At 39.5% G+C, this 14,461-nt stretch overlaps 1 protein-coding gene across 1 annotated transcript in view; it reads right to left on the bottom strand.

Moving 5' to 3' along the window:
- Positions 1–2,609: 2,609 nt before the first annotated feature.
- Positions 2,610–14,461, bottom strand: part of cyp26b1 (cytochrome P450, family 26, subfamily b, polypeptide 1) — a 37,903-nt gene continuing 26,051 nt past the window's right edge. Inside the window, exons 3-7 of the mRNA XM_006803409.3 lie at positions 9,894–10,012; positions 9,498–9,654; positions 8,975–9,130; positions 6,994–7,278; positions 2,610–6,281 (exon numbers count right to left, since the gene is read on the bottom strand). Of these exons, the coding sequence (XP_006803472.1) occupies positions 5,889–6,281; positions 6,994–7,278; positions 8,975–9,130; positions 9,498–9,654; positions 9,894–10,012 (1,110 nt within the window). The 3' untranslated portion in view covers positions 2,610–5,888. The remainder of the gene's footprint in view (positions 6,282–6,993; positions 7,279–8,974; positions 9,131–9,497; positions 9,655–9,893; positions 10,013–14,461) is intronic.

Below are 14,461 nucleotides of genomic sequence, written 5' to 3'. Positions count from 1 at the left end.
CTGGTTTTATTTAAATGACAGAAGCCATCCCAGCAGGTGGGCGTATTTTCAAAAAAGTGTCACTGATGGGATTGTGAGCGTAAAAACAAAACTTAACTCAAAATATAATATGAAACTATGATTACATGAGGGTTGAACTCCAGTGTCATGGGTGAAATTACTGTACTGACGTGTGACACTGCCACCCCTACAACCTTTTTACATAGACTTCTTTTGTGCTTTCAAAGTGGAAACACTGACGGGTTTCTTTTTTAGGGGACAGAAGCCACTGGAGCAGATGGGTGAATATGTCATTAATGGAGCTGGGATTCATCACAGAATCTACTACTATAAATAGTTAACTTAAACTGACAGAGAGCACCTGGTCCTGCTTGTTACCCTTCCGCAAGATTTCCAAACTTTCTGATTTACATGTTCGTGCTTTCAGTACTTCAAGCTTGTTATCATGCACAATACAGGCTGCCTACCATCTGTCTGACTTGCTTGCTGGCTGCACTTTTGCACATACATTTGTTTTTGTTTGTGTGCCGGTTTCATGTGGCTTTCAAAAAACTAACAAAGTTCTCATGCATGCTCTTCAGAGTCTGGATGTAATTTGGTTATCTAGATTGTCACTGCATTAACACCTTATATAAAGATTTAACTTCATCTGAATACAATACTCACATACATACAATGCTGCATGGCAAAGCTGAGTGGAGGGTAGAAGTTGTTAATGGTTGGCGATCTTTGAATCGGTCAAAAAGCTGGTTCACAGATGTAACCAAGTCTAGGTTTTTTCTTTTCCACACAGCTGTTTTAGTTCGGATTTATTTACTTTAGTATTCTGGCTAAGAGGTTAGGGTTATCCCAGCTGTCATGGAGGGTTGGGCGATATGACCTCTAATCACAATAGCAAATAACTGAAAATTTTACCTTGTTTGCTATGCAAACGCTACCACACACACGCATAACAAATTTATAAGACCACCACCTATTATATTTTAGAAATCTGCCAAAACATGTTTAAGACTAAAAATTCTAAAATTTGTAAAGTTTTTATACCTAAATTTGAGCCAGTACAGTGGACTGAAAACTCAGAAAGTAATAAAGTACAATGTTCAACCATTAAATGTTTTTTTCTCTCTTCAGGAATGCAAATAAATAACTGTAATTATTTACTTATAAATCTGAAAATTAATGGATAGGGACCAGTGTTGTTCAAGTTATTTGAAAAAAGTCATTAGTTACTTATTACTGATTACTTCTCCAAAAAAGTAACCCCGTTACATGACTGAGTACTTATTATTAATTATTAAAGTAATTAATTACATATTACTTAGTTACTTTTTAAAAACATGATACACAACCTGAATACAAAACAATAGACCTTTCAGCCCAATTCTATTTTTATGCATAATCTATCATATAAAACTGAATCAAATGGAAAAGTCTCTTTGTAAAATTGTTTTATTAGTTTTAATCTTTTAAATTTATGCACATCAAGCAAAAAATTAAATTATATGCAAAAGTCTTTCATTTGAATACACATTTAAACCCATTTTCTGCATATTCCAGCATGTAAAATGATTTTTTTTTGTGTGTGTGTTTCACTCACTCTTTCAAATAGATGCAAGTAAAACAGCAAAAAATAAACAAAATCAAAGATTTAGCAACACAACAAGTCCTGACTCTCTTAAATCTATTTTCACCTGTTTAGCAGGAGTGGGGCAGGTGGAGGTTTGCCCGGTGCCGCAGCGGTCAGGTCAGTTGAGGGATTCGGGGGTTTCTCTGTCAATTTCACATTCCCGTGGCGGCTTGCTCGGTGCTTGCTCAGATTTGAAGTTTAACTTTTCTTCCCACGTAGAGTATACAGCGGACGCTAATGTTTCTGTCACTTTTTACGGAATAAAACTTGAAGTAGAGTAAGCACTTCCACGCTTTTAACGCTACATGGTTGCACTCTCTCCCGCACTCCATTATCCATTGTTGATCTACACGTCTGTTGCTGCCACAGACGTTGCACGCGCTTACATCATTGTCGTGAGACACTCTCACAAACAAAATCACGGTTTAGTAACACAGTAACGCAGCATGCTTACGGGAAAGTAGCAGTAATCTAATTGCTTTTTTGCATTAGTAATCCCTTACATTACTCATTACTTGAAAAAAGGAATCAGATTAACGCATTACTGCCCATCTCTGATACAGACAATGATTGTATTTTAGCTTTAAAATATGAAAATTTACTGGGAGAGTACATACTGTAGGTTGTATTGAGAGAATTTAAAAGCAAAATGTCAGTTCTCATTCATTTAAATTACTGCCCAACCCTACACCTTGATGAGGTTGTCAGGTTAGCATGGGCCTAACACAAAGACCCAGCCAACCATTTACTTGCACAGTCACACCAATTAACCTAACATGCATGTCTGGACTACGAGGGAATATCGAATATCCAGAAAGAGCACGTGCAAGGACCAGTGAAGGAGACCCCAGCCAGGATTAAAAACCAGGACCGTCTTGTTGTGAAGGTAACACAGTGCTGTCCAATAAAAACTGCAGTTTCTCTTTAGATTGCTAGTCAAAAGAAAGAGTGGTCAAAAAATTCACTTTTCAGATATCTTTTTCACTTTATATTTTATTACAGGAGTATATTTAACAATCATAGTAACAAAAAGAAAACAAGGAAAGTAGCACACGACATTCATATTTAACCTAAATGATTTTTTTTTTCGTATAAAGAAAGGCAAATATGTACAGAATGACGTAAGACAGGTTCAGAAACCAACAGGTGAGAGAAAAAGGAAGTGTAGTCGCATGGCACTTAAAAAATAAAACATACCTCACAAGTGCTTTTTTGTTTCCCATAATTAATATCAAATAAAATGCAGTGATAATAAGTCTGAATAACAAAACAAATAATAATTATTACAGTAATCAAATCATCAATATTAACATTTTAAACACTGTTTACAATATAATTGAAATACATAACATTCTAAATACATCCAATATTTACCAAAGACCTTCTCATTTAGCCTAAAAACTCTAAATCTGTAATAGAATAAAAAATAGCATTTCAAATATCTTATAACAACAATATTAATTGTACAATAACATTAATATTAGGTTATTAGTTGATGTAAATAGCTGATCTTCCCCCATGGCTTGCTAATGAAAGGAATATTGTACAAATTAATATACACTATAACCTATTAATGCTCTTTCTGCTTTCACAAAATATTTTAATCAGCTAAATCATACATATATATATATATATATATATATATATATATATATATATATATATATATGAAGGAAAGAAATAGCAAATCTCACTCGATACAAACTATTGCAATCTAGAACTCTCAATTAGAAAATGTACACAAGAAAAGCAGCAAAACCAAAAACAAAAATATCTACGTTCATATTTTTTCATAATGACGAGATCAGTGGTGTGGTTGGCAGAAGGAGTGAACAACATCTGGCACAGGCAGGATCCATCTGGAATGTTAGTGGACAACAGGATGGTCCAATTAGATATCAAATTTTATTTAAAAATAAACAAAAAAACTCTGAGTGCCACCCTGTCCTCCCCTAAAACCTCATTGGTCCTTCTCTCCCAAGCTCAAAACATAGAACTCTGTCCAAGGAGCTCAGAATGTCCCAAACAAGTCCCAGATTTCCGCTGTTAGAAGCTTTCCATATATGGGGAAAAAGAACTGGATGTTCCTTTCCAATTATGGAACACAAAAATCTCCAAGAGTTCTGATTGTGCAATCACCTCGAGCAATAAATCTCTTTCAGCTCATAAAGTTGCTTAAACCGTGGAATTACTTTTGTTTTTGCATTCTTAGTGTTGATTGGAGGAGCAGCAAGACAGAGCGTCAATTTTTCCGCAGAGCTCAAAATGGCCACCCCAGGGAGCCACGCAAATAAAAACAGCACACAAATAAACAAACGCAGAATGACAAAGCAACATTCAAGCAGCATGTATGTAGGACTTCTCTCCACCTCCGCCTTACCCTTCTTCTTTTTTTCACTGCTCTCTCTCTCGGAGCAAGTCCTTAAAGTTACTTGTTTCCTTGTTAGCGGGACAAAGTGTCCACCCGAGAGAGTACAATCTCAATGCAACTTGGTAGTGTGGTATATAAAAAATCAAATCAAATCAAAGCACAGGTTCAGAGAATTTACAAAGCAGACCTGGACCACGTTACTTTTGACCCGGATTCCATTGCTTTTATCTTGTGTGATGCCGAATGGGAATTCCTGTCGGTTGTTTGTGCTTCCACCAACAAAATTGTTTGCTTTGGGGGATGCAAAATGGTTGCAGAAGGGTAACATGTCAAGTAGAAAAAGAATTGCTGTTTGAAGTTGCTCACCCTCACCCCATGATTCATCTTCTTCTTTTTGATTTGGGCAGAAAACATCGATCCAGCTCTGAAGTTACGGCGGCGAGTAAGGGATAGTCCTGTTATGTGCAGTCATAGTTAAATATTAAAGAAGGCTTATCGGTTCTACACCATAGTGCCTAATCTGCACCTGAGTTTATTCACTTTTTAGATAATTGAGGATTTGTATATATGGGCAAGATTCTGACTTAATGCAGACGGGCAACCTGAAAAACAATCTCAAGGTTCAAAGTGGAATTAAGGAAGTAAGGCTTTCTTTGAGCTTCGCTTGAACTCAGTTCCCATTTTTAGGGCTTTTTAAGTGGAATGTTAGAGCCAGAAAGCACGTTGTCCTTCCAGCATGATTTTATTCTTTCAAGATATATCTCAAAGACTTTGAGGCTCCCTAGTTCCTCTCTTTACTGTGATTGCAGCTGCACTTTGCATTAAAATCCCCCCTCCCTCCTGGATAAAAGCTCTGCAGCTCTTAGCCTTTATGTATGTGTTTCTTTGCGATGCTAGTACTTTGAGAAGCTTATTTTACTTTATGGTGCACGAGTGGAGGTAATATGGAAACTGTTAGAGGCAGATAGGAAAGGCAATGTTGTCATAAGAAACAAATTGCCCATTTACATCACTTCAGTGTGGTTTGAGTACTGCCCCTCAACTTAGCCGTCCAGCGTATCTTCCCCATTAAAATACATTCTTCATTGATACTTGACACTAATTAGCAGTACAAGTTTAAACCACTCAAAAGTATATACTGCATCATCATACAGTTAATGGTATAGAGCTAAAGTGATGCACAACCTGCTACCCAGTGTGCAACGATCCTTTAGGGTGCATCCGAGTGCTAGTAAAGAACTTGAATTGGAAAGAACCCAAAAAAAGCTACCACTACCATACACTAAAAAGACATGGATTAAATTTGGAGGGCACCACTAAGAAGGAAACGAAAAAGACTAAAGGATCATGAAACCTGAAATGTTTAAGTCTATATATCCGTCTCTCTTACCCTGCTATGCAACTGAAATGGTTCACTCATTTTTTGATTAAGCACAAGCATAAATGCTAGAATATCATATTTGTTCGTCCTTTACCCTGTTTCATCCATCTCGCCTCCCACTGACAACCATCTTTAACTTTTCTACACTTCATTTCACCAAAAGTACCACCACAACTCTCTTTCTCCCTTTGTGCACTACCCACATTCTTTTTCAAATTATATTACATAGCTTTTTTTGTTTTTTGTTTTCTTTTTTTTGTACATACTTTTTGTGTGTATAGTTCTTTGTATAGTATAGAACTCTAGAACTTTTTTTGGCAGCTTCTTTCTTTCTTAAAGGAAAGTCCAAATCATCAGCTGTAGCATAACATTAAGACTTCTCCTTCTTGGCTGAAAAAAAAGGCGGAAAGGAAAAGATAACTCTAAAATGTATTCCTTCCTTTCTCAAATCTTCTCCCTTACAAATCTGCTCTCCTCCCCTACCCCCACTCATCAACCCCTCCACCCTTTTAAACTGTCGCTCCCAGGAGCTCTTCGGACTTGGCCATGATCTCATTTTGGTTGGAGTCCAATCCGTAGAACTTAACCTTCAGCCCATCGACCGGGTGGACAACGGGCACCGTGATCACGCGGGGGAAGTTCCGCGTAGCCAGCTCGAAGCGGCTGGTGCAGGCCAGCTCGATCGCCAGGAGGCGAAGGAAGAGGGTGGCGAGCTGCTTTCCCAGACAGGACCTGACGCCGCCACCAAAAGGTAGATAGTGGAAGCGTCCTTCTTTATCTTCACTCCGCTCCTGACTGAAGCGGTCAGGGTCAAAGGCATCCACATCTTTGAAGACGGCAGCAGTGTCGTGGGTGTCCCGAATGCTGTACATCACACTCCAGCCTTTGGGAATCTGGACTCCCTGGAAACAAAAGACCGGAATTCATAACAATGAACACACATAAAAATAATTGTTCACTTAGCCACCATAAGCACAATTTGGATAACAATCTGATTTCTGTTGTTGTATCCCCAAGAAGTAATTGTGAACTTTTCTGCTAATATGTGTTCTTCCATATTCAAACTATCTTTTCTCTGTTCATACCAGAATACAGCAATATGAGAAGCATTTAGGGTCCTTGATCAATCCAGGAACCCATTGGAATAGAATAGAATAGAATAGAATAGAATAGAACAGAATAGAATAGAATAGAATAGCCCATTACTGTCATTGTACGTGTACAATGGAAAGAGTCTGTTGATTTAACATCTGAAGATATGTGGGCTAGGACCTTCTTTTTCTATCCAGTGGTCATTGTTAATGAATGCAAATACATTAAAGAAGCAAATAAAGTCAAAATCATCATAAATAGTTTCACTGCTGAATACATCTGTGATGGTAATCAGGACATTGGAACACTTTTTGTACCAAAATTCGTTTCCATTGCCAGTGATTCTCTCTTCTTTAAATACAGAAAGCTATTTAAAGAGGTCGATCCTTGGTAATTTTCCTCTAAATCTCCTTTTGTGTGATCAGACTCTTGATACTTGATACTATTTATGTTAAGACAAGTATGCTGCACAACAAGAGGTACATGAAGATGTGAAGGATGTACTGTTCTAGGGACACTTACGTCCAGTTCGAAGGTCTGCATGGCAGTTCGGTAGGCCCCAGAAACAGGAGTAAAGAGTCTCAGCACCTCCTTGATGACACAGTCCAGGTACTTCAGGCTGATAATGGTGTCGAGCCTCAGTTCTGCTTCTGGGCAGAGGCAGCCATTGTGAAGGAGACCCCTGGATCTCAGTTCCTCCCTCAGGCGCTCAAGGACTTGAGGGTGGCGGAGGAGCTGCATGATAAGGGAGGTGCTTGCGCTGGCAGTGGTGGCAAAGGCAGCAAAGATCAGCTCAATGGTTGATTCCTGTGGGTCAGCAAACAGATACGATGGCGTATTAGTGCGCTCCTTGGGTCTTGTTTGATTAACAGTTTTGCAGAAAAACACATTTATCTTGCAACCCCTTGGAGGTCCCGAGCTCCCAGGCTATCAGTCGACCCTATACATTTTTCATCTTCTCCCATGGGGGAAAAAGTTTTATAGGTTTATAGAATAGCAAACAGCTTTGAAAAAGAGTTCCTATCACTATTTACAACAATAACTAGGAAAGTAAAGACTCATTATTGAATGATCACAAGCATTCATTGAGTAGTTGGCAGTACTGAGGGTGTATCAGTTGACTTGTCTTTACTTTGAGAGCAAGCCAACTATAGCCTCATTTCATCTCTGATTGGTTAATTACTTGTTGCTTTAATAAACAGTTTGCAGAGTGGAAATAAAGAAGGCTGAGGGTGAGCATCAGCCAAATGCTCAACCAGTAGTCTTTCATAGTCTTTTTGAGCTAGAAGTAATCCCAGAAACTGCTTGTTTAACAGCGGCATGTAGGAATATTATTCTAAAAAATGTAAAATTGTTCTTTCCACTGAGTAAAAACAGAGCTATGTGCAAACTCAACCATAATTTGGGCACAAATCCATTACCCCACACCTCAAGCTTGCCATTTGTTTTGGAACAATGTTGGACCGAAAGAGAGAGAGAGGAGTCAAAAGTCAATACATAATAAAAGTATGTTGTTTTTAATTCCTGAAAAGTAGTGTGTTTGGAAATATGAAGGTAACATCCAATAACAAACTCAGTGTGCACTATGCTGGGCCCCTTAAGGCCTTAAGTCAGTGGAATAAATAATAGTGAGGTCCTCCTCGCATCTACCAGCATATATATGTATATATAGATATATATATATATATCTATATATAGATATATCTATATCTATATATCTATATCTATATATATAGATATATATATATATATATATACAGATATATATACATATATATATATATGTATAGATATATATGTGTGTGTGTGTGTGTGTGTGTGTGTGTGTGTGTGTGTGTGTGTGTGTGTGTGCTATAAATGCATGCATCAGAAAGCTGCAGGAGAGAGCTTCAGCCTGGGCCTCTGCGACAGGGCCTCCCCAGTTCACTTTGTGTGTGTATTTAAATATTTGTGTGTGAGTGTGTGCGTACAGGAGGCCTCTTTCAGACCCCTAGCAGGGGGGGAGTGTTGACTTATTTTTGGCCCTGGACTTAACCCAGAAACCACAAAGTCCGAGAGAGAAGCAGAGAGTCGAGTTTCCACAGAATTCCTCTGAATTACTTTAATAGGTAAACAGAGGGTGTGCCTGACCATGAGTGTGTGTGTATGTGTGTGTTATGCTGTTCCTGTCAGCCGATAGGTATTAACGCAGCTCGCTTTCATATTTCACATTAGGGTGTGTATCATTATCCCCGTTTGGTACTTATGATCACTGGCTGATTTGTCAGAGAATTATGATGACTGTTTGTGTTTTCAGTCAGCCCAGACCGGTTCCTTTTGGCAGCTCTCTGCTAGGTAAATAGAGATTTCTATGTGTGTTTGCACCCATACGAATTAGTGTGTATCCACGTGCTTCTACATGTGATTGAGTGACTTCTTGTGGTTCTGGCTTCTTTTCAGCGCATGCTTGCACTACCCTACCCTCTTTCCCAGGTGGCTGTTTTTTTGTGCTTAGGTATGTTACCTTGAGTTCTTGCATGGTGAGCTCGCTGCCATTCTCTTTGGCACTCTCCATTAGGACATCCAACGCGTCACTGTAATCTTTGCTTTGGGTGCACATGGGCTTCTCCTTGATGGCTTTCTCTATGCTCTTCTGAAGGGTGTCTCGTGCACGGATACCCTGCAACAATGCACAAATTAAGTCCTTTTACCCTTAAAATGTCCTCTTTGATGCAAATTCAGTTTAGCTGAGCAACAAGCACCCCAAAATGCTTTGTATTGTAAGGTAAAGATCCTACAATATTAGAAAGAAACCTAAACAGTTGCACAACGCCCTATGAGCAAACACTTGATGACAGTAGGAAAGAAAACTCCCTTTTAACAGGAAGTACCGTCGAACAGAACCAGGCTCAGGGAGGTGCAGCCATCTGCAGTGACCAGTTGGGAAAACACTTCTTAATTTTATTTTTGGGGACATTAAGATGTAAAAAGATATACTAAGATCCAAAAATACCAATGAGAAGGAAGTGGTCATATGGTACACTTACCCTTCTGTAGCCACTAAATGGCAAGTCTATGGGCAGACTGAAGAGGTTGTTAACAAAGTCCTGGAAGGTTGAGAACAAATGCTTCATTTCCTCCTCTGTCACCCTGAAGCCCAGCAGCACCCTGACAGCCATGGTGAAGGACAGCCTCTGGCTCTCCCTGCAGAAAAATGCCAGATGAATAATATTAATTTAGTAGCCCATTGAAGCAGCCTGTGTTTTTGAACTCTTGTATATTCTGAGTTTCCACCACTGCTGATAACGACTCTGTATTGTCAGCGATACTCATCATAAATACCTTTCTACCTGCATTCACCTAGGATAGGAGCGCTGTTTTAGTCTTGCTCCCAGATTTTAGCTACATTAACAACTGTCTCCACTGTCTTTCCTTGGCCGTACCTGTAGACGTTGATGGGTTCAGGCGTAGAGCTCCACACTCTGAGACTCTCCTGGATGACCTGCTGGATTTTAGGGAGGTACGACTCCAAGGCCTCATGGCTGAACACTTTGGCAAACACCTGGAGAGACAGAGAAATGAGCAAATAACATCAGTCTCAAATGCAGAATGCAACAGCGCCCAGCTGTTGGAGAAGTGCAAGTCAAAACAGAGGACAAATGTCCACAGATTATATGTTGTAATCCTCTCTGTAAATCCTGACTGACAGGTATGTGAAAAGACAACAGGAAGCACAAGTTTATTCTGCAGTAATGCTGGTATTCACTGGGAATTTATTGGGGTTTTTTGTGTCTGTCTCTTGGTTTGCAGGGCATCTAAAAAATGTGCACTTTACAAGTGAAATTTGGTACAAAGTTCTACAGTTGACCATTAAAGAGACAACTGTTTTTGGTAAAGGATAAAACATCTGGCTGTATTTTTGTAGCCATTGTCTTGGCCTCTCATATTTCTCTAAATTGTCTAATCATTGATCTCCTTCTCTCTTCTAAATTCTACCTAGGCTGGACTTTCCATCACGTGTTCATTCTTTTTTTCATTTTCTATGATTCCCGTTCCTTATTTATCCCCAAGTTCTCCCTCTCTCTGTCTCTCCCCCCTTATTGCTCTTGCTTGGTCTTTACAGAGACTTATACATTGTGGAGGTTTTTCCCCTGTAGTCAGCAGAACTAGAATGACAGACAGAAAGAGCACGAACAGAAAGAGGGGGAAGAGCTAAGTTCTTTCCTGGCTGCACAGAGTATTTCTTAGTATGAATCAGTCACCAGTCGTCAGTGTTGTTTGGATAAATAACATGCCATCAGATTTAAAGTGCAAAACTGCCCATGAAAGAGTCTTGGGAAGGATTTAGAAGTGGAGAACACCGAAGAGGAGAAAAAAGAGAGGGAAATGGACTAGAATAGAGCTTTTATATTAAAATGAGTCAGCTACCCATGCTTAGTTTTATTTGAACTAAGTTTCTTGTTCCTTTAACGGTCAGACATTTTCCTAATTATGTAGATGAGTGAAGAAGAAAAAACAAAGTTAGAACCAGATGAACTGTAGCTGTTAACAGCCTTCATTATTTTCTCAAAACACTGAGTGAAATCAAATTTTGTGTGTTTAGGATTTCACTTGGTGCAGTTCCTTCAGTGGCCACTTGAGGCTGATTCCAAAAGTGGGTAAATGCCCATAGAGCCCCATATTAAAATGCTCCTACTTTACAACAAAAACAAACATGTTCACAGGCTGCTACAAACATTTATCTCTTTTTAATATCTGTACACAGTTACTATTTTTAATATTGTTCCCTAATCTAACCAAGCCATGGCTGACTTGTTGGGGCTTTTTATCCTTTACATCTACTGATGCAAATAACTAAAGTGGACACTTCAAACATTTTTGGAGTATTTTAAAGCAAACATTGTTTGTTTGTCCAACATGTCTGTGCTCTAGTATTTTTATACTATATAAAAATACTAATAAAAAATGCTACTAATAATAAAAATAATAATGAAACAGTGTTCTGCCTAGTAGTAACTAACTGTGTCTATGCACTCAACAATCACACCTGGCTCCAAAACAAGACAATGATATTAGAATGGTCACACTGAGACTTTAAAAAAAGACTGTCATCTATTTCCTTTGGACTGCCCTCAAACCAATACATCTTATAGGTTTTACTGAATCAGAAATCAAAGCTAAATGAGCTGAGTTTCCATTAGAAGTGGAAAACTTCTAATAAAGAGTGGTCATTGAGCCTTACAGTTGTTTTGGAAATGTCTCCAATCCAGTAGACGTAAAGTGGCTTTTTATTATTTTTTAATGGCTTTCGTTTTTATTATCTAAAATACACATACAAACTTCCAACTGCTACTTGTCTGTGGTTTTTCTCTGCTTTATTTAATCACTGTGGTTTCTTTTTATGACTTTCTCCTTTATTAGACCCTGCAGAGAAACTAATCTATGCTAAAAAAAAAAAAAAGAAATCCTGTATAGGCATTGTTTCTAATAGCAGCATGTTGTAAAAAATATATATGCTTAATCTCTTTGATAATGGGTTTTGTCTGCAATCATCCTTAACCTCTTAAGCCCCAAGCCTAACTGATCTCCTGCCTTTTGCCCCCGTATCAGGGGGCGTTAGGGCTTTAGAGGTTAATTCGTTACCACCTGAAAGCTGATGAGGAGTAACCCTTGAAACCCTTTTCTTAACTGAGTGGTTTCTGTCATATTTCAGGGCTGCTTGCATAACAAAATGACTGGTTGTTCATCCAAAGTTGGTGAGGTTGGTCTCTGCTTATGCAGCTATCCTTGGAGAAACCCGGAAACTATTCTAATGGTGGTCAAACCACGTCTTTATTGATATTGTGAAGTGTCAAAACTCATCATTAAGGGTACAGGGGAGGCTGTCACATGTTGTCTGTATGGGGGAAAGACTTTTGGGGGTTTTTAAGTATAACACTATATGCTCATAAAAACTGTATTGTGTCCAGATTCTTTGCTTTACTGAAATATGCACAAACAAAGTGCCTTTATTGTTTATTTTGGAATATATTTCCCATATGTTAACACACCGGAGGAGTCAGTGGAGTGTTTCTGCTTCTCTTCATTGACTTATTGAGAGGGAAGAAAGCAGCTTCTAGTGGGATCTGAACCAAGGCCAGAGAGGGTACATGTGGTTCTTGAGGTTGATGTTTCAGCCACCAAAACATCAGTTGGGCGCTCATACTCTTATTTTGCTCTCTACTTCATTTCCCTCTTATTTTCTCCCGCTCTTCTCATTCCTCCAAAGTCTGCTTCCCTCCCTACGCCCTCCTGAAAATGAATGAACAATAGTCCACTGAGCTGGTGTCGAGTGCACGAGTGCGTGCATGCGTTACATGTGCGCACTGTACGGGTACATACGTATGTGCTGTGCGTTAGGGAGTGGTTAGTGCAGATCACAGAGCCCTCTAAGACCTTAGTAGCACTACATTTCCTCTGCTGCCGCACCCTGGGGCTGCTGGTCACAGATCAGCTTACACGACCTGCTGCCCAACCCCAACCACAGGAGATTACACACAATATCTGAGCTCAAAAGAGTCTGAGATACTGAAACACTGACTGCAGTGACGTCTTTTGTTCATCTGGAAGACAGTATGCTACTTTGAGGGCTGTCAATGTTGGATTAATCAGTCATTTGTTTGTCTGTTGCCCAGGAAACAGTGGACACCGCTGATTGGATTTGGATGAAATTCGAAGGATTGCGTTTAAAGGATCTTTAAACTGCTTTCCACTCTTGTCATAATGACATAGATTGTCCCGTGAGGGTTGCTGAAGTTGCGTGGTAAAACAGGGTTGCGGATTGCCCCCACCTCTACCTCAGCCTGTTCCCATTCCCATGGTGTCGAGCGCTGCCAAAGTCACATTTGTCAAAGCTGTCAGTGTCTGAGAGACACTTGGCTCTGGCAGTGCGACGCACCAATCATGGCAGTAATGAGACGAGTGTTACGCATGTATCAATGCTTGTTCAAGACAACTCGGTGTCACATTGAGTGCCATGTACCCTGCTTACGTGCAGGGCTGCTGTTGTGAAGGGGCATATTATAACAGAGCCATTTTGTCTTACATCTAACAAAGTCCTTTTTGTGCCTAAACCTAACCAATCAGTGAATGAAAACAGAGCAAAACAAATCACAAAACACAAAGCTCCCCAAGGGGATGCAACAGTCTCCTGGCTGGCAGCGTTGTGCCTTAAACTTCCACCAGCCCTCATCATGTCTCATGCTGAGGTTTTGCTTATAAAAACTAGGTTGTTAGTTTTCAGCATACCTTCAGATAAGAATGTGTTTCAGGTGGTTCAGGCATCTGATTAAGATACCTCCCGGACACCTCCTGGTAAGACGAGGTGTTCCAAGTATGTCCTACCAGGATGAAGCCCCAGGTAGGACCAGGACAAACTAGAGAGATTACATCTCTGAGCTGTCTTGGAAATATCTTAATGTAGAGAAGTATGGATGGATACGACCACAGTTTACAATTTAAACATCACATTGTGCTCAGTCATTCTGAAAGCTAAAGTCTGAAACGTTAAAGAATATGAAAAGTGTTGACTGAGAGTCGGAGATCAAATAATTTTCCAATAACCTTCAACGCTACCCGGAATCTCTTTGCAACCAGTGGAATCTCCCTCTGCTGGCCGTTCAAAAGAATTCAGGTTTAAGGCACTTTTTAAATCAAGAAGCTCCATTTATCTTTTATATACAATATCCAGTACATGCAACGCAAATATGTTTGTGAATCATCATGAAAAATCAGCAATAACAACCATGCAAACACACACACACACACCAAGCAGAGACTGAACGCCAGAAACACTAGTTAGGCCAAATAAGGCTGTGTAACATTGTGAATTTAGCCATTTAACCCGTCTGCACTGGATTATGCATAATTGGTCAATCTGGTTGAGCACTTTGTCTCTTCCAACACACACACACACACACACAGACACACACACAGACACACACACTTTTAAGTACAGACAGAGCAGAAAGGT

This window comes from Neolamprologus brichardi, chromosome 3 (assembly GCF_056152115.1).
Source record: "Neolamprologus brichardi isolate AB-2024 chromosome 3, ASM5615211v1, whole genome shotgun sequence".
In the NCBI taxonomy this organism is placed as follows: Eukaryota; Metazoa; Chordata; class Actinopteri; order Cichliformes; family Cichlidae; genus Neolamprologus; species Neolamprologus brichardi.
The sequence above is the reverse complement of the archived record's forward strand: the minus strand, read 5'-3'. Positions and strand labels throughout refer to the sequence as shown.